A 27185-nucleotide genomic window follows, 5' to 3' on the forward strand; every position below is an offset into this window, starting at 1 on the left:
CATGGATACAGTCTGCCTTTTTTTCTCCTCCTTTCTCCAGCTTACTAAAACAACTTTATTAGATAATCTTATTTAATCAGATGAAGGAAGTAAGGAAGTATACAGTTGATTCATACTAAATGTTCATATTCATATTTCAGAAAATATGACTATCTATTATTTCTAAGGAAAATGTAATTGTTTCCATTTTTGAGATATTTGAATGTTGCTATAGATTCATGACTTCAGTGGGGAAAAAAAAAAAAAAACAAAACAAACTAGAAGAAGGGTTTACTTGCAGGTTCATGAAATATGTTAATGACATATATGCTTGGTGGCTTTCTACAGTGTTTCCATAGGGTTTGGGGGTTTTTTAATTTTTTTTTTTATTCTTCTCTTTTTTTTTTTTTCCTTTGAGGGTGGGGGGAAGTGGAAGCCTGAGCCTATGTCTTACCTTATGAAACTAGCTTCTGACCACAAGTTAAAAAAAAAAAAAGAAGTTTATTGTACAGCATGCGAACTTTACGTTTCTCCCATTAAGCAGGGTTTTGTTCCCGCTTAATGAGAATTAATATCAATTCACGGACTTTGATCGCCTATCTTTAATTATTCTTTGATGTGTGCTGACTCTCATCACCTTTGTGTCCAGGTCAAGCTCTTCTTTCCTTAAGTTGTGGGACTGGGAATAAAGCTAAATATTGATGCGTGCTTAATTGGAAGATGCAGCCCCTTTTAATCACTGATATTGCCAAAATCTTTTCAGTCACTAGACTAAATTTGAGAACTTGCTTTTTGTAAATCAGGTGCATTGAAAACACTAGGGTTCTAACAGTTGATTTAGTTGAATTCAGCTAAGAGATGGTTGGTGTCAGACAAATGCTGCCTAGTAGCACATGCAGTTGATGTACTGAAATGTGAATATTGACATAGCAGCTTTTTGTGCGTGTGTGTGTGTGCTCACATGCAAGAGGAGGAAAGGAAAATCAGGTTTTTTTTACTTTTTTGTTTGTTTCCTTTGTCCCCTTTCTTTTCTTCATGCAAGTTGAAGAGACAAATATCAGGGTTTTGTTGGTTTTCAATGGTTATTGTTTTCTTCCTCTTCGTGTAATTCATATAGGTTCCTCAAGGTGTCCTTGAAAGGGACAAATCACTTATGATAAATATAACTGGGAAGGCTGGAGCAAATCTGGACATCTTGGTAGAGAATATGGGCCGAGTCAACTTCGGTAGATACAATAATGACTTTAAGGTAAGTAAAATCAATTGAATTACTGGATTGTGGTGGCTTTTCCTCTTTTCCACAGCTTTAAAAAGAAAGTAGTGGGTTAGAGCAAAGGGATCAGGATTACACAGCTGTAACTTTACCTCAAAATATAACTACTCACTAGTTTTCATTTGAGTTTTTCCAGTCTCTGAAATCAAAGTGGAATTAAAAACTGACAGACATCTTTTAATTTTTTTTTGTTGTTGGTTCACTTATGTTGTCAGCCAAAGCGTCGCCCACAAGACTTTCAGTTTGAGTTGAGCCTGTAGCTAATATTTTAAAATGTGCAAAGCTGTGGATAAACTCCAAAAATGGGTTGGAAATCAGTCTAGATCTTGGTCTTACTTTGAGGCTTATGAATCCTAGGGTTGTATTTGTGTGTGTGTGTGTGTACGTATGTACGTGTATATATATACACTTTTGTATCTCTTCATATCCCATTTCATTTGCCAGCAGCTTACCCTTGCAATATTTTCAGTGTGGCTAGGAAAGGCTGTCTCATGAGCATTTTACTGTGCAAAATTGCCAGTTCAGATTTGGACTGATCAGGTGTTAGAGATAATTATCAGAAAGCTTCCGAATGCTTCTGGGTCCATGCTACACTTTGGGACTGTCACCTCCCTGCATGAGTGGCTGTGGTAGGCTGACCTTGGGCTGGCTACCAGGTGCTTACCAAGCCGCTCTATCACTCCTCTATCAACAGGACGGGGAGAAAATACGATGAAAAGCTTGGGGGTTGAGATAAGGACAGGGAGATCACTCAGTAATGACCATCATGGGCAAAACTCAACTTGGAGAAATTAATTTAATTTATTGCCGATTAAATAGAATAGGATAATGAGAAATAAGAACAAATCTTAAAAACACCTTTCCCTCACCCCTCCCTTCTTCCCAGATCAACTTCATTCCTGACTCTTCTACCTCCTCCCCCTCAGCGCAGGGGGATGGGGAATGGGGGTTGTGGTCAGTTCATAATGCTTCGTCTCTGCCACCCTTTCCTCCACACACTGTTCCCCTGGTCCAGCATGAGATCCCTCCCATGGGATACAGTCCTTCATAAACTTGTCCAATATGGTCCTTCCTACGGGCTGCAGTTCTTCAAGCACTGCTCCAGCATGGGTCCTTTCCATGGGGTACAGTCCTTCAGGAACAGACTGCTCCAGCGTCTGTCCCCCCAAAAGGTCACAGCTCCTGCCAGAAAACGTGCTCCTGCATGGGCTCCTCTCCACCAGCTACAGCTCCTGCCAGGAGCCTGCTCCAGCATGGGCTCTCCACGGGCTGCAGCTTCATTGAGGGCACATCCACCTGCTCTGGCGTGGGGTCCTCCACAAGCTGCAGGTTGGATATCTGCTCCACTGTGGACCTCCATGGGCTGCAATGGGACAACCTGTGTCACCATGGTCTTTACCATGGGTTGCAGGGGAATTTCTGCTCTGGCACCTGGAGCACCTCCTCCCCCTCCCTCACTGACCTTGGTGTCCGCAGGGCTGTTTCTTTCCCATTTTTCTCACTCCCCTCTCACAGCTGCTACACAGTGTTTTTTACCCTTTCTGAAATGTTATCACAGAGGTGCTACCAACATCACTGATGGACTCGGCTTTGGCCAGCAGCAGGTCCGTCTTGGAGCCATCTGGAACTGGCTCTGTCCAACATGGGGGTAGCTTCTGGCGTCTTCTCACAGAAGCCACCCCTGCAGCCCCTGTGCTATCAAAACCTTGCCACGTAAACCCAATACAGTGGCGATGCCACTAACATAACACTAGGAAGGGCAGGGGCAAAAAGAAAACTTTCTGGGGTTTAGTCTTTGTGGGATCCCAAGCACTGTGTGATATTTGCTGAAGAGAGGAGTGTTGTAGAGGCCAGTCTTGTGTTGTGTTTCTGCCGTGTTCAGTGCCACAGCATGCTATTTTTTTAGTTTTTGATATTAGTGGGTTACAAGTAATAATGAAGTAACGACAAAGCTTTACAATTAAGAAGAGATTTGCAGTCCCCTAACTGGAAGAATCTCTTAAACACCCCCTAGATTTGACTTAGCCTAAATTGATTTGGCGGTGTTCAGAAAGCTTGACAAGTGTTTAATGACTGTCCAGATTAATAGCTGCCTAGTGATTGGGGTGCCTTTTGGTGCTAAGGTGATACCAGATAAGCTAGAAGCTTCTGTTTCTTCTCAAACAAAATTCTGTCTGTGGCAGGTATCTCAGAGCAAAATTAAGACTTGTCCGAAGTGTTTCTTGGTTATTTTGGATGCAAGAGCTGGAGAAAGATAAATATTACAGGAAAGATACGTGCCTGAACAGTACCGTTTAGTTATCAAGCAAAGGCACACATACTGTGAGGAAGTAGGATTCTTAAAGTTATAAGTAGGGGAAAAAGTAAACCCAAATGGGTATGCATCTAGAGTAGCCTAGTTGATGAGACCACAAACTCTGGTTGAGTTTGGGCCTGTTGCAGAATCCAGTTCAATCATAAAACATGGACTGGGAAGAGACTTGCAAGATCTCCAGCAGGCAGAATCTCCCATTCTCACACTTGTGTTGTGTTGCCACGAGTAGGATGGGCCTGTTTGCATTGTTAAAGAAGGATATATTAGTTATGATTAAGCAGCATGGAAGAATTGAAGCTGACACTTGGTTGAAGGAGACTAATGGACCAGTTAACTTATTCTTAAGTGTGTTGTGATGAGATTTTTAGGTGTATTTCCAATTATGCTAAGACTCTAGTCAAGGCAAAGCAATGTAACTCCCAGCATTTGCAAAGCTGGTAGCCTACAGGCTTTCACCATATCAAAAAGCAGTTTCACCCGTCTTACGCTTTGGAAGGCATACAGTTACTTAAATCCTAATCAGAACAAAACTAAATATATGTGGGAACTCTGAATTAAAAGCATCAGCAACTGAGGGTTTCCTGTGCTTGTGGCCTATAAGTTCAGTGGGCAGCAGGAGTGCCAACTGTTTATACTGTCTTTTCAAGGTACCTTGCCTTTATCTGAGTGGCAAGAGAGGGCAGCTAGTTCCCCAACGTTTTGCCTTCATGTAGAGGCAGCAGAAATGTTGCATTTATTTATGTATTTAATAACAAGCCAGGTGATAAGGAACCTATGTGCTTAGTGCTAAATTAAGGTAACAGAGGTTTAGAGGTTGGATTAGGGAGGTGCTCAGCATTGCTGTGGTTGAGCTGAAATTCACACTTATACCAGGGTTTCAACCTTTTAAAGATTTAAGAGTGAAAGCAAGCTTAATAGACGTGCATTGTGAGAATAATCCTCTAAAAGCAGGATCCTTCTATGTGGAAGAGGCAGCCTTTCATGGGCAGCTTTGAAAAATGTGCATTGCTTCTTCCCGTAGAATCCCTCCCTTACGCTGTTCTTTGTGTTGATTTTGAAAACTGGGAATAATTATACGTTGGGTTTTAGATATTTTGTGCTTTCAAAAATAATTTTAGGGGAAGAGGTTACTGTGAAGCCTCGCATTTTAAGCAAATAGGGTACCTTTTCTGGGTTTTGTTTGGCTGGGGTTTTTTTATCACTTTTTTGAGCTTGAAATGGAACCAGGCATCTAGCTTTTGGGAAGGAATCTTAAAAGGGTTTTGGTTTTAAAACATCCTGCTGATCCAAGTCTTGCTGTTGAAGGACACAAAGGAAGGAAGAGTGTGGTTTCTGTTTTTTCTGTATTTTTAGGCATGCTTAGTGCCGCCTATATCTTTGTTTTACTTGGAAAATTTATATCCATATCTGGACTGTTGAATATGCATTATTATGCAGACTAAAGTAAGAATGGTTAGTAGGCACTTCATCTCATTTGAAAAATTACACCGTAGTGCCTAAAGATGGGCATGCAGGTTAGAAAGTTTGGGCAAAATTACTTCAGTTGACTGCTAGACAGAGTAAAGTCTAGGTTGTATAGAAAAGTTTTGCCACTTAACTCTGTGCAGATATTTTATTTTGATATAAGGAAAATAAATTCCTGTTCTGTAACGTGGGCATCTAGGTAAAGGAAGAGAAAACCAATTATTGCTCGTATGGATGATGAGGCTTGTGGAGTCAGTGCAATGCTTATTAGACATCAGAAGAGACACATGACATGGTATCAGCCCTCTAAGGCCATAAAAAATGTGGTTTTGCTTGTTCCTGTTCGACATGTGGTGTTTGCAACAGAACTTGAGTGCACTGAAAAACAGCTTCTATGTAGGGTCTATTCAAGTGATTATATGGATGTAGCAGCATTGGTTTAAAACCAACTCCTTGCATTGCACTGAAACACAACTTTAGAAACTATTATTATAACACAATTTGGATGTGTGCAGGGGTAACTTAACGTTCTTTTCACTCTTCTTAAATCATGACCTTACCTTGCTTTTGCATTCATTGTGCAAGTACCCTGGTGTGCTGCACATGTGGTTCCATAGAAATGAAACAGGACTCCGTGGGCTTGAAGCTGACTGTAAGCTTAAAGTATTTCACTGAATCAGGGTCACAAAGCATGTGCCTTGGTTTTGTGATACTGTATGTAAGCTGTGGAAGATTTGTAGGAAGGAAATACTGCTTTCTCTGCTATTGTGCAGGTTAATGTCTTGGGTAGTGACTCAGTGTTACCAAATCTCTTGATGGTATCTCAAACTTAGAATATTTAATGTTTTTTTCTGCTTTTTATTAAGCCTCAGGTTTTGGAATTGTGTTCATGTTAAAGCAAAACAGAAATTTTCAGTTACGGGAAAAATGTTTGGAAAAAAACCTTAGGCATCAGTGAAAGCTCGAAACTTTGAAGAGGAACAGATCTTTCACAGAGAACAAATGAAACCCTTTATTCTTAAGCAAAGCTTATAACTTGGTGAAGACCAGATGCTTGGTTTTTTTTCATACACAGATTGGCAGCTGTTGCAAGTACTTTTGATTCAGTTTTTATTTCTGACTGATTTCTAGTTGCAGCCAAATAACTTCAATAACATGAAGCTAATTATGATATGTTTTGGTGTTTGTTTTTTTTTTTTTCTCCTCTTAGGGTCTAGTTTCAAATTTAACTCTTGATCAAGATATACTCGTTGAATGGGAAATCTATCCTCTAGATATAGATGGAGCAGTGAACCATGACATTAATGGCCACCTTGACCGACCAAAGAGATCTGCTGGCAATCCACTGAGTTATGAAGCACCTACTTTTTACACTGGTAGACTTTCAATTCCTGGAGGGATTCCAGACTTGCCTCAAGACACCTATGTCAAGTTTCCTGGCTGGACAAAGGTACAACTTTTTGCTATAAAAACTTGAAGTCCACTCAGAAAGCTACTGAAACTTCTATTGGTGATCAAAGTCCACTTCTCTTGGATGGGTAGGAGTTGGTTGTAGTGGTGGGGTGTCTCAAATATATTTAAACAACTAGGAAATGGATTCCCTGCTTTAAGTAAATCTGGAGAGAAATCATTAAGAGAAGGGAAATATACTAAAAAGATACATGATACTGGTCTAGAAAGTGGAGCATCACAAAAAAAAACACCCTAGTTTTTCAACAGTGAGGAAGATGAACTGTCAGGCTATTTAGAAATGCTGCATTTAGTTGTGTTGGGGTTTTTTTGTCTTGAGATGTGGAGCAGAAACAGCTTTTTGGAGGGAGGGTGTGAATACATGCCTTGAGTTAAAACAATTTTTTATTCCAGAGGAAGTGAGATGCTACAGGACACTTCTCTGGTTATGTTGATTGATTAAAAGTAACTAAGAACATATTTGCGGTGTTGTGTGAGGAACTATGGATCCTGTTACAAAGCATAGAGAGTGTTGGACACAACTGCTGCTGTTGTGCCCATAGATATGGATCCAGTGCATGGAAGATGTTACTGCTTGTCTTCCGGAGATTACCTGTAGCTGGACTGAATGGATCAGAGAGCACCGCCATGAGAAGCTTGTGGGCAGATCTCTGTTAATGGGAACTTCTCATAGGGCTGGAATGTAACTAGAGCAGCAAAGAGTGTTTCACAGTGCCATGTTTGAAACAGCCAGCATGCAGGATGGGTAAGGACCAGCTCAACTAGCTGGTGGGGGGCACAGAGAGCAGAATGTGTGCACTGAAGTGCCACTCCTCTTGGGGGCTTAAGCATTTAAGTCCAGGCTTCAGGGAGATGCCTGTGATAGTGTTCGGTAGCAAAATGGTTCCTTTCTGAAACAATTAATTTACTGCCATTAAAACAGAGTAGGAGAAGGAGCTGCTGGCGATCTGTCTACGGTATTGTAGTGGTTAAAGCACTTCCCAATATGCAGAAGACTGTGATTCATTGCAGGCACTTAGTGTTGCTGGCAGTGAGCTTGGATGAGGAAGTCTGACTTAGTCCCTGTTCCTATATATGTGCATATCTTACACAATCACCGAATAAAATCCAAAAATAGCTCTTTGCACAGGAACTGGAGACTTTTGCAATAAATTCTGTGACCCCATGAATCATAAATTTTCTTCAGGAAGCGAGATGACCATACCTGCCTGTTGACAAACTCATCTTTGAAATGGCAATTCTCATGTATTGGTGGGAGTCTTTTCCCCTGATCTGTTGAACATAGAAACCTCTGTTTTACATAGTTTGTAGCAGTCAAGGTGAAGAGATCCCAGACAAACTGTAAGTAGGGCTATCGAATTGATCCTTCAAGCTTTATATGGATTGGACCAAAGTTTTAAATAAGATACCCTGGAGTAATAAGATTGAGATGATACTGGGTGTGGAAACTGAGACTTCCAGAAAACTTTACCAATGAGCAAATGCCTTTAAGGCAGAGGGCCATAAGGGTTTACATTCCACTCAAGTCCCACTGGATCTGGGCCTTAATTCCTTGAGTGGCACTGTATAAATTGCTAATGCTAGCGTGTGGAGAGGGACTTTTAATAGGGGTTAAAACCCTCCTGTTTGAGTAGTTGGGAAACAGTGGAAAAAACACTTACCAAGAAAACATATAGTTCTAATCATCTATAGATGATCCTGCCTTTGCATATTAAGACAAGGAATATGGCATGCTGGACAGCCTAGAAGAAGGGTGCAGCATTAACAGTCATGACCTATGTTGTAGCTCGCTTGCCTTCAGTGGCTTTTAAACCCTTCACTCCTAATAAAACTTCCTCCACCCTCGCTTGAGGAAGCACGATGCCCTTAAGCATACATGCTCCTGAATGTATGGCTAGATTTATCGGACATTTTTTTTCTTCAACAGAAAAGAGGATTTGGAGTCAGGACTGTTCTTGATTTCTGTGGAATCATGGGTTGTAATTGCTGACCCTGCTAAAGGAAATCTTGTTACTGAAGATAGAGATTTCCCCTCCTTTATTTTGTCTAGGGCATATTTATTGGTAGTGTGTATAATGTCACGATTTGCTGGTTTAGGGCATACAAATTCCTGAGTGTGCAGTCTTTAGAAACCACAATGTTAATAAGGACAGTTTGGAATTGGGAAATTAAGTTCATAGCTTTACTGGAAAAGTGAGTTACAACCAGTGACTGATTAAGATCGGAAACAGAGACCTGTCTGATCATACCTCCTGCGTTAGAACTCTAATGCAGTTGATTCCTACAGTAAACTCCTACTTCCTCCAGGCTTGCAGTCGCTCTCCGTAGTACGTAGGCTACTGTCTGGTGGGTATACTCACTAATTCATCTTGCATGTGGGGAGGTTGCATTAATGCCATGTTTTCTTCTAAAACTACTACAGAAACAGAGTAGTGAGCTTGAATAAATAGCTCTTCTCTTGCCTTTTAATACAGCAAAAACAAGCCACAAAGCAAGATAAACTTGAATTAAAAAAAAAAAAAAAAAGTTTGAGGTCAAAGTTTATTAACACTTTGGCAGAACTGTTGCAAGATAGGATCTTATACCACGGAAGTGGATACAGAGCTGAAATAACTCACCTGCATTTGCAAATGTACCAACTCCTTATAAAATTTCTCTTGAGAGTTTCATAAAATTTGTCTTCACAAGTACTTGAAAAAGAAAACACAAGAAACCAAAACAGCTTGAACAGCAATACTCACTATATTACAATTGTGCTTCTGTAAATCCTTCAAAAGATTATTCTGATTTAAGCTATCCCAGACAATTTTAGAAATCACCAAGAGTGCTGTAAAAGTCCTTACTTTCCACTGATTCAGACTATTTTATTATTTTTATCAGTGTACATCAATGCCATAAGTTAGTTTGGTTCTCCTCTATATTCTGATTACCAAAGGCCAAAGCAAGAAGGAAAACACAGATGCAGTTATCTGTTCCCATCCCTTTTCTTGTCCACTGAACTCATCTGACATGCTGAAAAGACACTTAGGAGGAGTAAAAGCAAATAATTTGTCCAAATCAGCTGTATATCCTCCCTTATGTCTTGTTTAATGAACCAAGATTCAGCTCAACTCAGTAGGAATCCATTTACAGTTTTACTGAACATTCTGCAACTCACCAATTCTGGAAAAAATCTGCATTTGTGTCACTTCATTGTGTCTATTTTGTGGTGTATAAATGACTGTTTTGGCTTTCTTCTTTTTCCTCTTGCCCAGTTTTGTTTTATCTTTTGAACTTAAGGTATTTATAATGTTAGAACAGTATTTTGAACTAGCGATTCTGGCCACCTCCACTATAAAAAGTAATTTAAATAGTTTGTATGCCAAGTTAGCCACAATTTCATTGAACTTAAATTAATGCTAGCAGACGCCTAAAGATTTTAATGGTTGTAGGTAACTACAGCAAAATACGGTACTTTCTTGCAGTGTGATTTCACAAGTTCTTGTGTTGACTAAGCTATTACAAGTATAATAGACACCTGAATTTCATGTGTCTAGACAAGCTGTATCTTTTTCATGAAATCATGCAACAGGAAGGGACTACCAAGATAATGTAGTCTTATACTTAGTACAGACAGCCACAACAGAATTAGGACCTGCTTTTTTCTTTTGTGAATTCTTTCTCCTTTTAACAATCAGCTTCACGCAAATACAATTCTCTGGTTTGCTTTGGCCTGAAACTTGGTGCAAAATGCAATGCTAGGAACCTGCAATTCTGTTTTCCTAAGTATTGTCGTATTTGGAATTACTGCAGTGTTTGACCACTTTGTTTTTAAATATTAATGATGGCTTTAACTTATCAGGGAATTTAGATTCTTTTGACTGTCATTAGCATTTTCTTGAACAGATTTTCTATCCTTGTGTTCTGTCAAACTGAAGGATGGAGGAAATTCAGTTTCTATGTGAAGAGTGTCATGCTGAAAGCTATTTTGTCATTTGATCTCTGTCAAATTATTAAAAAGTCATTATTTTTTCTTTCTCTCTTAACAGGGGCAAATTTGGATCAATGGCTTTAATCTTGGTCGCTACTGGCCAGCCCGTGGTCCTCAGTTGACCCTTTTTGTTCCAAGGAATATACTTGTTTCATCGGTGCCAAACAACGTAACAGTGTTGGAGCTGGAGCATTCTCCTTGCAGCACCCAGGCATGCGAGATAGAATTTGTAGACAGACCTAATATCAATGCAACCGCACAGTATGAAAATGATGCCCCCCAACTCTTTGTTAGAGACATACAGCTGAACTATCTATAATGATTTGAGTATTTCCTTATCTTTCCCCACTTTGCTTCCCTTTCCCTCAAACCATACTTCCCTTTTTTAAAGACTCGGTGTTAATCAGTAAGTTGTTTAGCTGAGGCAACTTTTTAAATTCTTCAAACACCTTCCTTTTTTATTATTTTTTATTTTTAAATCTGCCAGTGTTAAATATTGAAATTCTCCTAAAAAAATAAAAGCTGTAGCTTTAGAATTTGCCTCGGACTGTTAAATTGAACTCAACTGGAAGATAACGTTCACATCAGTCTAGTAAAACTGTAGTCCTTGTAGGCTGTTCACATTACAGGAACCCTCTTATGCTTTTCTTTTTTTACCATGTTTTGCAACTGGAGAGGAGCCTACAAAAGGGGTGCACAGTCCCGCTAGCTTGCTCTTTCCTCATGTGGACTGCTAGGTCAGAGCTGCCAATAGACTAGACACTTTCAGCTGATTTTTATCATCTGGTTAGGATCAATAGTCTGAAGGGGCTCACTGCTAACGTTGAGCGGACCTTATTTTTTTTCACCTCCGTGCAAGTGACCTTGGAATAATTTCAGTTGGTTTCTCACGGGACCAGTGAGAAGAATTGTGGAAGAGAGCACTCAAATGCAGGCTGGTCCAAACAGCAGTAACGTGGAGGGACCTTGTAGTCTGCATCTGTCCCCTTTTGGAAAGCCATTTTACTGCTTCCCTTCTGCTATCTCTGAAGACTTTAAGTAAATTGATAAGTATGAGGACATATGTAAAATTTAGGCTGTTTTGGTTGGACCATAGCCTCTGATTAACCTGCCTGTAGAATGTAGTTTTAAAATGAGCCATTTTTCCTTGTAATGGATCCTTTTTCTTTCTTTCTCCCTGGCCCCTCCCGCCTCTAATGGGTCTGGAGTACTTGTTTTTCATAGGCCAGCACCTTGGAAGTGGAAGGCTTTAAGTTAAAGAATTTTAATTCTCTTTTAGTCATTAATTCACATCTTCTGCTTTGTTCCAGTAAACTGATGATCTTTGTAAGTGCCTGATATTTGCAAAGATGCACAATCTCTGTCAGTAAAGCTGACTTTCTACAACAGAGTGAATCTTCTTTTTGATTCTTATGGGTTTGATGTCAATCATGCAAACTTCTTGGTGAGATTTAAACAGCAAAAGATTATGATGATGGAATCAGGTATTTTCATAATCTGTGGTTTCTTCCTTTGATTTTTGTCTGACAATATTAAAATGGTTCTTTCAAGATGAAATCCTTCCTGTGTTTGTTTGGGAAGGAAAAAGGGGATGAGGAGGAGTTATGAGCAATTATAGTATTAAGGGAGAAATGAGGTTGCAAAGTGTCTATGAACAAGGAGCTCTTCTTGTTGATGTCTTATTTGTTTTCTGTGTTGTGAAGATGTGTGCAAAGTAAAGCAAAACAAAGGAGTTGTAATGGGCTGTGTGGCCCCGGAGGTGCTACCCTTTTCGGGTGCCAATGCAAAAACTTATTTCTTCTCAGCTGATGAGGACTATTACTGTCACCTGAGGAGAGAGTGAAAAGGAGCACCACTCCGTTGAGTATTTACATCGCTGCTATGTGTTTGACATGTGTTTGATGGGATTTCGAACAGACACATGCGGTTCACCTGAGCCAGAGAGCTTCTACTCTTGACTTCTCACCTCAAATGCAAAGTCTAATGGCTGGGGGCTGTGTGTTCGGTACCTGACACACTTCATTCTTGGAATAAAGTTGTCTGCCCTGACCCCAGATTTGTTTTTTTCTTGGGAAAATCCCTATGCAGACCCCAGAACATGCTCTGCAAGCAGTTTATTATGAAGTATTAATTACCTCAGAGCCAGGCCTTGAAAGTAAGGAATGGAACAGAATTAGTTTCATACCGGTTGTGGGGTTTGTGGCTTGAAGTGTGCAGAATGACAGTACTATTTAGGTATTATTTCTAACAACAGTTCAGTGCTTTAACAGCCAGGAGTATTTTTATTTTTCTGGCAGTTAGTGCTGTGAGGGGGAGTGGAACTCCTGGCTCTCATTCTAACTTAATTTCATTTTACATTGTACTTCTGAAAACGTAATGTAATCCATGAGACTTCACTTTTGCCATAACTCCCCGTAATATTACAAGCAGAAAGGCTTTGCATAAACGATTAGAAACATGCATCTGGTTAGATACAAGACTAACAAGAACAACATGGAAAAAACGGGCGTAAAGTTTTTCAGGTAGGGCTCTAGATAGCTTCATTAACACACCTGCCTATTTACTGCTTTCAGTGAGGTGATCTCTAGTCTACAGAAAGAAACCGAAAGTTGGGGCCCTGATTCCTAATCCTGGTCTACCTACGTGAAAACACTGCTAGAGGTTGCCAAGCAGTGCGGTATTTATTTGAGCATGCAGAAGGGAGGTCTCTGTGACAAGGGGCCTTCGGAGTACAGCACTACCAAGAAGAACCTGTTGCCACTTGCTGCTGCTTTAGCCAAGGATGTGTCTGTAGGTGCTGCAGGAGGGTGTTCTGCCCTGTCCACATCTCATACTGGGTTGCTGTGCCCACACCACTGCTGCTACTACATGGCTGGGGCTTATCCTAGGTTTCCTAGCCTTGGCATGCAGTCCTCCTGGGACTGAGTGTGTGATATAAAATGGGACAGCTTGGCATTTGCTCCTTTGCAGTTTCGAGCGGGTCGGTTATTTTAACCTATTCTCAAATGTGGTTCTGTCGTCCGTGTCCAGGGGTGGAAATGAAATCAGAATGAAACCTTCTGACTGAAGGCCAAACACACAGGAGAAGAGGGGCTGTGGGGAGTTAGCTGGCTCACCTTGAGCAAGTTTCAATTTGGTTTTGAAGGGCATGATGTGAAAACAGTGTCAGACCCCTGGTTAGTATCTGCAGTGCAGCTGTGTGATCTGTTCCAGACGCTGAAGCTCGATGGGATGGTCTGTCTGGCAGAGCCAGCTGCCTCCTGAAGGCATGGTAAGAAGGAACGTTCCTAATGCTAAAATTGTGGCTCCTCAAATGCTCCCTCCTGCCTGTTCTTGGGAATTTGCAAGTGCTTTTCTGGCACAGCGGCTGAATAATGGGCATAGCATTCCCTGCTTTCAGCAGACCAGTGCAAACCTGGTATTTAGTCAGAATCAGTCTGTGAGGAGAAGTGGAGTTTCTACACTGGTCCCATCTGGAAGGTAGGTGTGATCTTTGCAGTTCTGCAGGGGAGTGCCATTTGAAATCTGCCCCTAGAGTGTAGCTGTAGCGGCTCAGCTTAGCACAGATATTTTTTCCAAACGCCCTGGAGTGGGGTTTGTAAGCTCAGACTGTAATCCTGCCTACGCATGAATGAAGGCCTTTTAAATGTGATTACCTGGGATGAATGAGCGAGTAGGTGAACACGAACTGGTGAATAGTGTGCAGTATACAGTAGCATTCTTTTTCTTAACCTGTGTACGAAACTACTCTTTCCCTTATATTCATAATTATCTTCCTAAGTGTTGACCAGAATTTCACAGTTCCTGAATCACTTGAGACTTGACCTTGTCCAAACCCCTTTAGACTCTCCGTGCCCTTTGTAATTCTCCTATGCAGGCAGCTCTCCCTGCTCTCCCATCTCTTTGGGGGCTTCACAGTTCCTGTGGTTTTCTTTTGCAGTTTTTTTGATTAAATACTCATTTGTTTGAATGTTTACATGGGTCTCACTTTAGAAATACTCCTCCTGACTGGACAGCAAACACTATCCACCTGACAAATGTGTCAGGCATTCAGAAATGGCAATTACAGAAGAATCCTGCGTTTAACAGTGTGCTCTGAAGGAGGTGATACTGAATTATCCAGGCTGAGAGGGCGACCTGTTAACAAAACACTAAGTTTGGACTGCAAAGGGAAGAAATCTACTCTTTTTGGATGGATTTGGTCGCTTTGATATAATTGGATGACTGACTAGACTATTGCAGTCCCCTTGTATTCTCATTTCAGATATATTGAAATCACTGGGAACAGCAGCATCTCTGTACATGTAAAGTGGATATTCTGACAGTTTTCCTAGGATGCTTTTCCTGGAAATCCATCCATATTGAGCAAATAGCTTGCAGTGCTGTCAGTTCCTAACCCTAACAGCCTCCGACAGCAGCTTGGTTATTTACTGAGCATTGTACCAGCCGGAAACTACTTGAGTGTTTTTCTGTTACATGGCTTTTCAATCACTCATCATCTTCCTTTTTTTCGCTTGCAAATGCTCTAGCATAACTTTCCAAAGGAACCGCTGATTGACGTGCAGTCCCCACATTTTCATTTTAATCTCTTGTGTGTATCTTTTCCAGACTGCAAACACCATTTTAACAAATAATACAAGATGAAAGGTTTGTGAGAGATGATCTAGCCCTATGCCTCTCTACCCTAAGCCAATGTCATCTGTATCTGAAGTATTCCCAGTGTATTTGTTTAACCTGTTCTTCAAAGTTTCCTGTGATGGAGACCCCAGACTTCCCTAGGCAAGCTATTCTAGTGTTTACTGATAGGAAACTTGTCAACAGCTAACTGAAGTCTTTGTTGCTGTATGTAAGCCAGTTATCAGTTTCACTGTCCACAGCCGACATGAAATATGTCTTTGTGCTCTGAAACTGTTTTGTGCCCTCTCTGTTATCTTCTTACCTCCCTGATGGACTGAATTTACAGAAATTTTAAGAGGTGCAGAGCAACACAGAGAAGACTCAGCAAGGATGTGAAAGGGTGACGAGGTCCTGAATGACCTGGTACAGGTGCTGCAGCAGCTTTTTTTGAAAGAAATGACTGAGTTGCAAGAAAGCTGTCTTGCGGGCCAGGACTTAAAAGCGTGGTAGCCAGCCTCAAGGTCCTGGATGGAAGATTGCGTGACAAAGGGAACTGGAAGCTACAGAAGAATGAGGTCTGCTTTAATGGTTCTCCTTCAACAAGAAGGCAAAACTGGGCAGGAAGAGATGATCTTGAGACTTGATGCAAAAGGCTGAATGGGAAAATGTTGGAAAAGATGTCATGGGGATCTTTGTCCTGCTTTTGCTGAATAAAGTATGTGTGTTTTAAAATCCCTTTTCAGAAGGTATCTTCTGCTGTTTGTTATGTTATCAAAGATGGGAGTAGTGAACCAGAGTCCCTAGCTTTGGGGGAAGTCTTGAAGGTGTGTGTTACCTACAAGAGGTTTCACAGAACCAGTGCTAGTTTCAGGCCCTTGATAATGCAATCCCCTTTCAGTAGGATATATGGTCTTTGTGGCCAAGGAATCAGCAACGTATTTAAGAACTCCTGTTTTGGACTTTAGCAAATACACCTGTCCCTCAGGACAGTAGGGTATATAGGAAGGACTGCAAATTCAGGGTCTTGGGAAGGTCCCACTTCTAACTGTAGTGTTGTAATGGGCAGCACAGTCTTGCTCATGAAACTCCCCAGCATGCGTTCATAGCAGACTCTGTGCAAGCATCGTGATAAGATAGCTATCTTGCACTTTGGTAACATGCTTACAGCTGCATGACCGTAATTTAGCCTTTTAAATTTTTTTTTTTGGTAGATAAGGGGAAGAAAACTCTCTAATGGAACTGAGAATTGAGTTTGAAACTCCCAACAGAAGGGGCCTTTGTTAAGTAGAGTGGATCTGTTGAATGCTGGTGCAAATCCAGTAGGAAAATGCAGCCAGTTATCTATGGTTTGAAAGCATTTTTCTGTTAAGTTCCTTTAGTCCTTGTAAGTATATACACTATTGTTTTTTAAACTTGGTGCTTCTATACTAATATTAACGGAGCATTTTCAGTGTTGTCTGTGGTTGTGGGCCAGAGCACAGATCTGAGCACAACGTGGGGAAATGCCTAGCAATTGTGGGTCATCCCTCTAATGCCATAGCTAAGAAATTACTCTTTTCTGTTTCCTGTTTCATTCTTCCTTAAGTCTTGCTGGTTCTTCCTCTCGTACTAGGGAAGTCTTATGTGTAGAGAAACTCAAAAAATTTCCTTCAATGTGTCTTTGGTTGTCTGAAGCGGAGTTGATGATCACCCCTTCTACCTATTCATCGTTAGTTTGCAAGCTGGACGAAGATGCTTTTGCTTCCAGCTTGCTTATACCTTTCTCCTTTCTTCCAAATCCCATTCAGAGGTTCCTTTTTGCAAGTCCCACAAATCTTGGTCAGGTGCACAGAGTGAACACTCTTTATGGATCTCTAGTCTAAATTTAGCCAGAAGTCTCCCCTGATTGTGGACTTCTGCAATAGCGCTCTCCAAAGCTCTTGCCTTGGGAGAAGGTGAATGGCTGTGTGTTGTGTGTGGTGGCTGCAGGATCTGGATGTGTTCCTGCACTACGGGTGAAGGGGCCTTCTGAAGCATAGGTAGAATTGTTGAGGAGAAGGAGGAAAAGAAACGGATAGCTAACTCCTAATTTTCCTCATGCCCTGTCTGTTGCTGAGCTTTAGACTGTAACCTTTCTCCTGTTTACTGAAAATGTTAGTTGCTCTTTTCACAGCAAGCACTTACGGGATAAGAAGGAAGCTGCGCAGAAGGAAAATTCGCCCTCCTTTCTTGCCTCCTCCATGTTAAATTTTATTTCTGGATGTTGAAACACTCCGCTATACCAGCTTCCCAGAAGACTTCAGGCTCTGAGAGATGGGTCTGGATCCGGCACACACTCTACATATCTTCTTTCAAGCCTTCTGACTTTTCCCCCCACCTCAGTTTTAGGATGTGGTTTGCACTAATCATGAATAGGTAGATCCGGTGTGCTGAAGAACCTGAGAACCTAGTACTGAACTCGTGAGAGGTTAGCATGATTTCCTGCAAAATTTTGTCAAAGCAGTGACTTCTGCAACAGTGCATTCCTACGTTGCTCTTTTGGTCCTTTGATCCAGAGCAGTGTCTATTTCAAAAGCTGAAGTTAAAACAATGTGAGTCTTTTGATTACAGACAAACGTAGACACCTGCAGACGTGACTTTATTTAAAGCACTGAGTCCACCTAGCTCGTGTTGAAATAGAAGAAAATTGCTGTTGGTTGGTATCTGCTGAAGCAGCTCTCTTTTTTTTTTTTTTTACTTTTTCAAGTCTAACCTCTCAGATCTGTTTGTTTTGACTCAAAGGCTTCAGAGGTGTTGAAGAAAACCTAGAGCTTCTACGGATCCTTTCTAGTTTTAACTATCTGACACCAAGACAATTGGTGGTTTAGTATTAGCCAAATTTTGGACTCCTCTTAATGTCTCTTATTGGGAAAAAAGGGGGACACCACATCCCACCACCACCCCAAAATTAAGCTTGATCACCTATCATAGGAAATAAAGAGAACTTGGACAGAAGGTGCCAGTAATTCAGATGCAAGAGTAGGAGCTAGCTATGCTGAAATTGCCCAAAAGGCTTTTTTTTTTTTTTTTTAAAATTCTGAAAAACCCAGTCTGTGCAAAGATACTGAAATGAGATTACAGTAGTAGCATACTTGACTTCCATGAAGATTGTTTCTCCTTTGTACTGTACCTACAGGAACAGTGCTGTAACAGGGGATGTTTAAGCACTATGGAGATACAAGCAAACAAGAATATTCAGTGTTACAAAACATGATCTGGATAAGAAGCCTTGTGAAGACAGAGGGAAAAGCATAATAATGTGTCAGGTAAATAGTGCGTTGTTTGGTGAGTTTTTTAATTTTTTTTTTCTTTTTTCAAACCCAAACAGGTTGGCAGTGGAGAGGGAAAAGAAAATAATTTCCCTTTCGGTGCCTCCAGCCACCACCAACCAGCTGCAGGCTGTGGCCTTGCATCTCACTGAACTGGCAAAGGTGAATGACACTGAGCTCTGTAGTTTTCAGATTTTCATAGCTACAAGTAGAAAATTTTACATGAAGGAAAGAAGGTGAACTGGGGTGAAGATTCAGCTCCCCTGGCTGGATGTGCAGAGTAGGGAAAATATATCCAAATCCTAACAAAAATCCTCCTAACCGCAAGGTTGTGAATACCCATAGCTCTGCTGGTACTTGCTCCCCAACTGCGTATCACCATCTTGTCTTCCATTTTATCCTTGCAATTCAAGGTAGAAACCACGCTTTTTCTAACAGTCCTTGATATGCATCACGTATTTTCAGTTGTTCACAAAATAATAAGGCTAGATGATGCCTGGTTTGGTTTCACTGCGGTTTCTGGTGAGCAAGTACCTTCTTCAGAAATACAACCACGCTGTTGTACTTGTCCTGCAAGGTGGGTGAAAGAACATTCAGGGATTCCCACCGTTTCTTCTCTTTCTGTGTAATGAGTTTGTCAAGGGCCTGCCTCACTGGCACAGCACACAAAAATGCTTTTTTCTCAGAGGCTGAGGTCTTTAAAAATACACAGAGCTGAGCTCATATTATTTATTGTCTTTGTTTTCTTTTTCTTATTTAATAAAGTATATTTCTTCATATAAGAATAATGGTACTGAGTTTGACTAAGGTCTATCTAGCCCTGTATCCTCTTTTGAAGGTGAGCATATCTGATCATCTCTTTCTGACTTTCAGTACCTGAAACTTTCAGGTGAAGTATTTTTTTCTTACTAAGTTAAGCTGGAATTTCAGTGCTTTTAAAGTCTTTTCAGTAGAAGAGACTTAGCTTTGACTGCTGATTCAGCTGCTCATTCACCATGACTCAGTTTGCAAACCCCCCCCCTGAATTCTAAAGCTCATACTCTGCAATGCAAACTGGTATACAGCAATTGAGATTATTTAAAAGCATCAGCTCTCTTTTAACAACCTTGGTCTGTGCTCCATTGTGTACCTTGATTTTGGGGCTTACGCACTTACTGTCAGGCTGTATGCCTTTTGATGCGAAAATGTGATGCTGGTTTGAATTGGAAAGAATGTTCCTGTTCTTATGAAGTACTTAGTTTTTTCCTGCTACCTTTTTTAGTGTGTTCATGCAAATTGGTGAAACCCCCTGCTGATTACAAATGTCAAAACGTGAAGTAAATCAGGCAAGCAAGTCTAAAGGGGGTAGAGGATTTGTCTGCAAACCTTCGTGATTCAGGACAACAATCACCCATTGACTGAGAAACGTTAGGAAGAAATTGCTCAAAACCAAAGGCTTTTTTCAGAATAGTGCATTATAAAGTTGTTTTCATCTTCTGTGGAAGGAGATGAAACTTTTTGGGCTGTGAGTAAAAGGTTATGCATGGTTCTCGATGTCTTGAGACAAGGCAAGAAATCTAGCAATGAATACACAGATTTTTGTCTCTATAATAATAAATACTTACTTCTGTTGTAGTACTTTTCATCTGCAAAATGCCTCGTTTTACAAAGGAGGGCAGAGTCTTAATTTCCATGTAGCAGATGCAAGAGTTGAATTGACTGAGATCCCTGGCAAGGCTGCAAACAGCACCTTAAAAAAGGCTTTTTTTTTTTGCCCTTCCCCCCCCCCCGGCCGTCCCCCTCCGGGAGAATTAAAGGATAAGGGTGCTACAGTCTCTTTTGGGCTTATCAACTCTGGTCGATAGGTAGTGATGGACATGCTTGGGCTACTTCTGCCTGGTTTAAGTCTGCGGCCCAATACGTTAAGGAAGCCAGTGCAGACAGTGAAAGCCATCTAGTAAGCTGCAGGTAATAAAACATGGGGTTTTTCCTAAACACAAGCATTGTCTACATGAACATGACCGAGGCCAGTTGCATTCTATCCCCGTGCACCGTGGTCTGTCTGCGTGGGACTCTTTGCTGTCACAAAGGAGAAGCGCCCTTCCGTTCAAAGGGCGCGTCTGGCTGGTGGGTCTGTACGAGGTCTCACGTACCTGGTCCTCAGCCGCTGCTCTTGTTGGAGTAGACACATCTAGCTTGTGCCATTCACTGACCAGGCGGACGTGGCTTTTGCTGTGAAGGATCTCACTGATTTGTTTTGTTTTGTTTTGTTTTTTACTGTGTTTTGTTTTGCTTTTGCCAAAGCAGTAACTTTGTGGGGTCTTGTGGCCTCAGGTCTAGAAAACATGGCAGATTTTGTTAGGAGGTGTCATTAAAATAAACATTGATACTAGGTACCTATTTGCTCCATTGTTAGGGAGTATCTGCTTTTCTACAGCTATTTCTGTACAAGCAGTTGACATTTCTAGAGCTCTTTTTACATTTTTCCAGGAACCTGGAAGCCTATATATACCTGTAGTTTATGTTGGCATGACAGTTCATGAATTGGGCATGTGCCCTCCTGAAAATCCAGGCCACATTCAGTCTTATCATATTATGGCAGAGTTTTTTATTGTGAATTACCGTACAGAAAAGGTGAGCTTTTTTTTCTGTTTTTGACACAGTTAGTAGTTAACCTGCATCTGCATAGTTAACCTGGAATTAAAAAACAACACACACCGCCACCCCAAAAAAAAGAAAAGCAAAGAAAAATTCTGCAAAATCTTGGATATCTAGTGCTGACCTTGCTTTTTCAGTCCCTGACACAAATTGTTAAATAATTATCAATTAAGAGTTGACTTTTCATAAATGCTAATTTGAGGTTTGATCGTTTAAATTTTATTCACATAGTCCCATTTTGATGGTCTATAAAACACTGTAGTTTTTTACACTATAGAAGCAACAAAAGTTCATTTGCTAGGCAAATTCTCATGAACAAAGTCAGTAGATTTAAAAAAAACCAAAACCTTTTCTGTCTGGTAGTCTTCTACAGTAACGTTTGTCACTTTACTGAAATTTTGCTTCTAATGCTAGCTTTTTTCTAAATTCTGGCACATTCTTATGGGTATATGGAGTAAGCTACTGACTGAGCAATGCAGTAGATTTATTCTATTGAAATGGTTAACAAAAAATGTGTTAAATAAGACAAATCCATGGGTTCTTTCTACAATTTTTGGTTACATGAGGACTTTTGAAATTATTTCCCCCATCAGAATAAAATTTTAATAAGAATTCAGAGCAGAAATAATGAAATAATGTTGAAAAATAGGCTGCGCTTACTCTAAAATTGTTTTAACCTGAAGCTGAAACAAAATGCAAACAATAGCGTCGGGTTAAAAGGTGTTGATCACTAGCCAATGCAGCTGCCACCAAAAATCTGTTCTCTCCAGTGTTCAGATTTTCATGAAGCTGCCTCTTCAAATGCAAAATGTTCTGCCAGCGTAGTCACCAGACAGACATCCTACGTGCGTGACCGCTGCGTGCGGAGAACGTGAGCTTAAGCTGGCGAGGAAATGAATGGATTTGCTCTCAACTCCATGTGACTGTGGGAGAGGAGGTTGCGGCATACGCATTCACGCAAAAAGCCAGGAGCAGATGGGAGCCAGGCTCCCCATGGGGGATTTTGGGGGTTCCCTAATATTTCTGAGGAAAGGAAGAGAGTACTGACCTGCACTGGTGAAGCAGAACTGAGGGGAAAACAGCCTAAATCCAAACTTCCTTTTTCTTTCCTTTTGTAAACTCTTCAGCCCCTTCTCTGTAGCGTTGCAGGTTTTTGTGTGACACCTCGTGCTATGGGTTTCACTCTTCTAGAAAGCGTAAACAAGATTTTTGATAGCAAGGGCAGACCTGTGCTCTGCAGCTTCTCAGCACTGTTTCTCTGCAGGGCCTGCAGACAACATTGTTGTTCTTTGCAATCAACCAGCCTTAGTTTCTTTCCATTCCTGGTGCTTGCGGATGAGCAACAAGGGCATAAGCAACGGGAAAAGCCATCCTTCTCTTTCTTCTCTACGTGCTTTTTACACTTTTCCCACATACTTTGGTAGCAGAAAAGGCAAGTCATTCAGTCTGCGGTCATGGTCTTACTTGTGGTCAAATTTCAGTTTACCAGTTATGAGCAAGTACAGAGATGTGTTGTGGTCTTTCTTCACTTTGATTAAGATACTTTTGTGTTACTACTAGCTGGTACTGCTCTTTCTATTTGTGTGCGATGGTGACAGGTTAAAAGTTAGGGAGGGACCCTCTCTTCGATCTACTTGTCCAAACCACAATACTGCTGTGGAGATATTTTAAGGAGACCAAAGTCACTGTGCAAAAGAGACAAATATGCTTTTCATGCAGGGATGTCCACCTATTGTTCAATCACCGTCCCAGGTACAGAAGTCTCTTCCTGAACGTGGCTGCTTGGAGCTTCTTGGAAAATGCTGATCAAATGCCACTGGCCTCTTTTGAGCAGAAGAGTGGATCTGGTAATGTCAGTCTTCATTCAGTCTTTGTTTTCTTACAGGTTGCTAGCAGCACCAAGAGTGCCTCTTATGAGGGTTTCATATCTGTGGAAACAGATCAGATTCTTGCAGGTCAAATTCTTGATTACTTGCTACAGTCGTTAAAAGCAAAAGCGAGGAAACAAACATCTTTGTGGAATTTTAAAAAATTCTTACTGCCGTAGTAGTTTTTATTTTGCAACATCTGAAATCATAAAAAGCTTGCAGCATGCAGTTACTGAGCTACATATGCTGAATGCATGCTGTTACTCTGAAACAAGAAACTAAAATCCAGGGGAACTTCAACCTTTCCAAGATGACTTGAAATAAAAAACCCTAACACAAAAACTAAAGGAGTATGATGCACTGATCAATCATGTATTTGGGCTGTATTTTTACATAGAGGATGAATTTTTTTCTCTTTCGGTCACCTGCGACCAGGAATCCTTGCTCTCTGGTGCTTTAAGACAGGTAACACCCTCTGTTTTCTGCGCCAGTGAAGAACATCTTTTATTGGAAGATGCATTGGCTGGTCATCTTCATCCACTTACCTCCAGATACCCTTCACATTAACCTCTGGTGGTGCTCGCATAACCTGGATCCAGATGGGGACTTTCCTGGCTGGGCCATTTCAGATTTGGCTACCAGAGAGGGCACAGCGTGGGCGACTCTTACCTGGAGTCCCCCTCACCAAGCTGAAATGCGAATCCTCCCCAGGGAGAGCTAGGAGGGCCCTGAGATTCTGTTAAAAATGTGCATTGTGGTCATAATGTCTGAGCTCTTGTTCTGTGTCTCAGCTCCCCTAGTTGTAAGACAGCAGCTTTTTAAAAATATGGTCAAGTGGCCAGTGATGCAGAAGAGAAGACATTAATTACTCTTTTCAGTAGAGATATCATATGCTACCATTTCTGAGAGTTCAAAGGAAAATCAGAAATAAATTTAGACAAAAGCCTGAGCGTGGCCTGTGAGCAGTCTCCTCCTGAGCTGAGCATGTGAGAGATATGTGGAGGGATACGCTCTGCCAAGGGAAAGAGAACAGCAGCATTGGTCAGTCATGCCAGTGCTCCATCAAAGAGTTGGCAGACGACTTGGATTTTGCTGGTATGGAACAGACAAAGGGCTTTTCCACTTTTGAGCCTCATTTCTGTGAGATGTGTCTTTGACTCAATGACTGTCCCATAAGATGGGATTTTGTTGATTTTTCTGATGGATGTTGCTGCTGAATGACTGTGAAAAAGTGAATCATCCTGGAAGCATCTAACTTGGTGTCTCCTCATTGATAGTGCCTGCTCCATGAGGAGTGATTTCTCCATGACTGCCAGTGGCACCTGCATACATCATTGCTGTGTTACAGTAAGATGACTGCAGATACAACCAGTACTACATCACCTCTGAATGGTCTTATCAGTTATGCAAATGCTAGAAATCTCACCACAGTTATATTGACTATTCATTTCCAGTCTCCTACTTAAAAGCTTCTTTCATGCCTGGAGTAGCGAAGTCCTGTTGAGCTCTGTAGGCATTGTCTTAAGCACCATTTTGACGATCATTTTGGTTGACATTACTAAATGGCTCTTGATTTCTAACTGTAAATCAAGTCAGGTGGAGATATTTGTATAAGAGATGGGAGCTGATGAGGTTGGTCTCTGGCTGTGTTAAGCGAGAGATGTTGGATAAAACTGGAAACCGTTAAGAGCTCCTGGAGGAAAATGTGTGAGTGTAGATCCCTGCTGGCTTCCAGTTTTAGACTGGAAGCATCCTGGTAACAGAGGAGCACTGTAGTGCCCGTTGAATTGCGCTCTCCTTCAGAGCCCAGGTGTGCAGAGCTGGTGCTGGGACAGTGGCAAGCAGTAATAGTGTAGGAAGCAGAATAGCAATTCCTTACTTTCCTTCCAGGGCTGGCTCTTAGACTGAGAGGAGTAGATTGGGAGGAGGCTGCCGACCATGATGCTGCTTCTGCACGATCAAAAGGAATGAAGCCGTCTTCCAGAGTAAAAGATAAGCGTGTAATTCAGCTTCATGTTTAGGGAGTGACTGTGGTGGCCTAAGTGCTGTATGAAAACAAACCAACCAACTTGTTTTTACCTTTTCATCATTAATTATATTTAATATAATTAAGCTGATTTTTCCTCCTGTCTACCTTTCTATGGCAGCTTAGCAGGCTGGCCTTCCGAGGAACCCTGATGTAAAAATGTGGGTTTACGAATGAGTCAGCTTTGCTTGACTCAAATGTCTATCCATTCTCTGTCATGGTTCAGTAAGTCTGTACATACCATCATTCGTTGCTTGGAAACTCTTGTTCAGCTAAAGTGACATCTTTGGTCAACTGACATTTTGAAAATCCCTGCTTTATTTTTGTCTGTATTAATACTATTATCTTGTCCTTTCTCATCAGCAGACTTCAAAGCCCTCTCTCAAAAGAGGAGTGGCATTATCCACTGTAGCTTGGTGCATGGGGGAGGAAGCTTTGTTCCAGGTGATAGAGAGGACGAAACCACCCAGGTTTGGTGAGCTCCAATCCCAGGACCTGGATTCCTGAGCCCATCACTTAAAGGTGAGCTCCCCCTTGCACCCAATTCAGCAAACCTGCTCAGAGCACAACTTTCAGCTCGGTTGCTCATCCAGCTGTGTAGTATTACTGAGAGGACTGGAAGGGGTTATTTGGACAGAGAAACAAGGACAATGTTCACCCCGGGGGGAGCTCTGGCTGCACCAGGCACCCTCTGCACCAGGGCAGATGTGCACAGGCTGTGGGGCACAAAGCCGAGCAGCGATGTGAAGTACCTTTGAGTTTTGTGTGGAAAAGGGGCTTTACACTAGCTCCATTTATGGCAATGCTGCACGGCCGCTGGGTGCGGCCCATTAATTCCACACATGAGCAGATTCGGCGTCCTCCCCCACCACAGGGTGTGTGCCCAAGAGCCGGACCAGCCTACGAGCTACTGGCCGTCTCGGTGCCATTCCTCAACACCGCTCTTAGGCCTGGACCTCTCTTACCTCACGGTCGTCAAGAGCCTTCAGCTTGCTTTTTGCTTGCTGACCATCGTTTTTGCCAGGCCAGCACAGGCAGCCCTTCCCCTGGCCTGGAAAGCAAGGTTTCTCAAAACAACCCGTTTATTCTTACTGACTAGAAGGATCACAGAGTAGGACCAAGAAAAAAATAACTGGTGCGCTGTCTGGCTGTCTGGTTAGTCTGTGCACTTGACTGATGAATAGCTCAACAGTTCACAGTGCCTGCACCATCAGTATCACATCTGTGAGGACAATGTGCCGTGCCGGCTTGGGAGTGACATGTTGTTGGGTTCAGTGACATCTGTGAGACTTTGAAGCACCTGACACTTGCAATTCATCTTCCTCTTCCTTTTCAAAATAGGTAATGGCTGGCTTGACCCACCCCTTGCAGCAGTTTTTCCCAACAGATCTACTCAGAGACTTGTAAAGTTTTGAGTAGTTAGAATTTATAGTCTTTTTCTTGGAAAGGAAGACATTTTCTTACCCCAAGTAATGTCTTCCACAGGTGTTCTCATTATCTGCATTAATGCAATCCTTGCTTGTGAGCCTCAGCGAACTGCTAATAGTAATGCATTCCCAAAATCATGATGGATATGTGTGTGTGCATGAGTATTTAAGTGTGCTGCTTTTTATTTTCAGTCTTGTATCACAAAAGAGATCACATGCAGGTGAGCTTCCACTTATGTTTCTTATTTAGGGTGATGAGAACAATGGCACTACAATATTTTTACATTTCTTCTCCAGCCCTTTCCTGACGCATTTTAATGTCTGGTCTGCTCTTTGCAGCCATGCCTGAATGCTGAGCAGGCACTTTGTTATTGACAGCCTAAGACAAATAAAAGTCTTCCTGCTGAATGGTTGTCGTTCAGCAAATAGACACACCAGAAATATCTTCCAATACGTATTTTTCAACTCTTACTTTGTCTGCTACCACATTACTGGTTTTTGCCTCTTTTTAAATTATTTTTGTGCCAAAATCTAAACATTGCTGTGTGAGTTTCCTTCCTGTTCCAGATGTCTGATTAATATCATGTAGATCTGTGAGCGGCTACTGGGGCATCACACTTCACATTTTGCTGTTATCAAATGCTGGGATTCTTTGTGTGGTTTCTAAGTTATGACAGATTGTTTCTACACAATCTGTGTTTTTACTTTCTTTTGTTTTGCCAGATACGTCTCCAATGAATGAAAATTGAGTCTTAAGTACTTTTGGAACAAAGAACATTCACTTTAAAAGATATACTTTTAACCAAGATGCTTCAAATTTATTCACACATGCTGGAAAATAAGTTTTAAACAA

General features: G+C 41.4%; 1 protein-coding gene across 2 annotated transcripts in view; it reads left to right on the top strand.

Annotated features, from left to right (window-relative positions):
• GLB1 (galactosidase beta 1) overlaps positions 1 to 12027 on the top strand; it is an 88920-nt gene extending 76893 nt beyond the window's left edge. For both annotated transcript variants that reach the window (XM_075143158.1, XM_075143157.1), the window contains 3 exons: positions 1097 to 1228; positions 6241 to 6480; positions 10529 to 12027. In XM_075143158.1, the coding sequence (XP_074999259.1) occupies positions 1097 to 1228; positions 6241 to 6480; positions 10529 to 10789 (633 nt within the window). In that variant the 3' untranslated portion in view covers positions 10790 to 12027. The remainder of the gene's footprint in view (positions 1 to 1096; positions 1229 to 6240; positions 6481 to 10528) is intronic.
• The last annotated feature ends 15158 nt before the right edge of the window (positions 12028 to 27185 follow it).

This window comes from Calonectris borealis, chromosome 2, assembly GCF_964195595.1.
Source record: "Calonectris borealis chromosome 2, bCalBor7.hap1.2, whole genome shotgun sequence".
NCBI classification, from domain to species: Eukaryota; Metazoa; Chordata; class Aves; order Procellariiformes; family Procellariidae; genus Calonectris; species Calonectris borealis.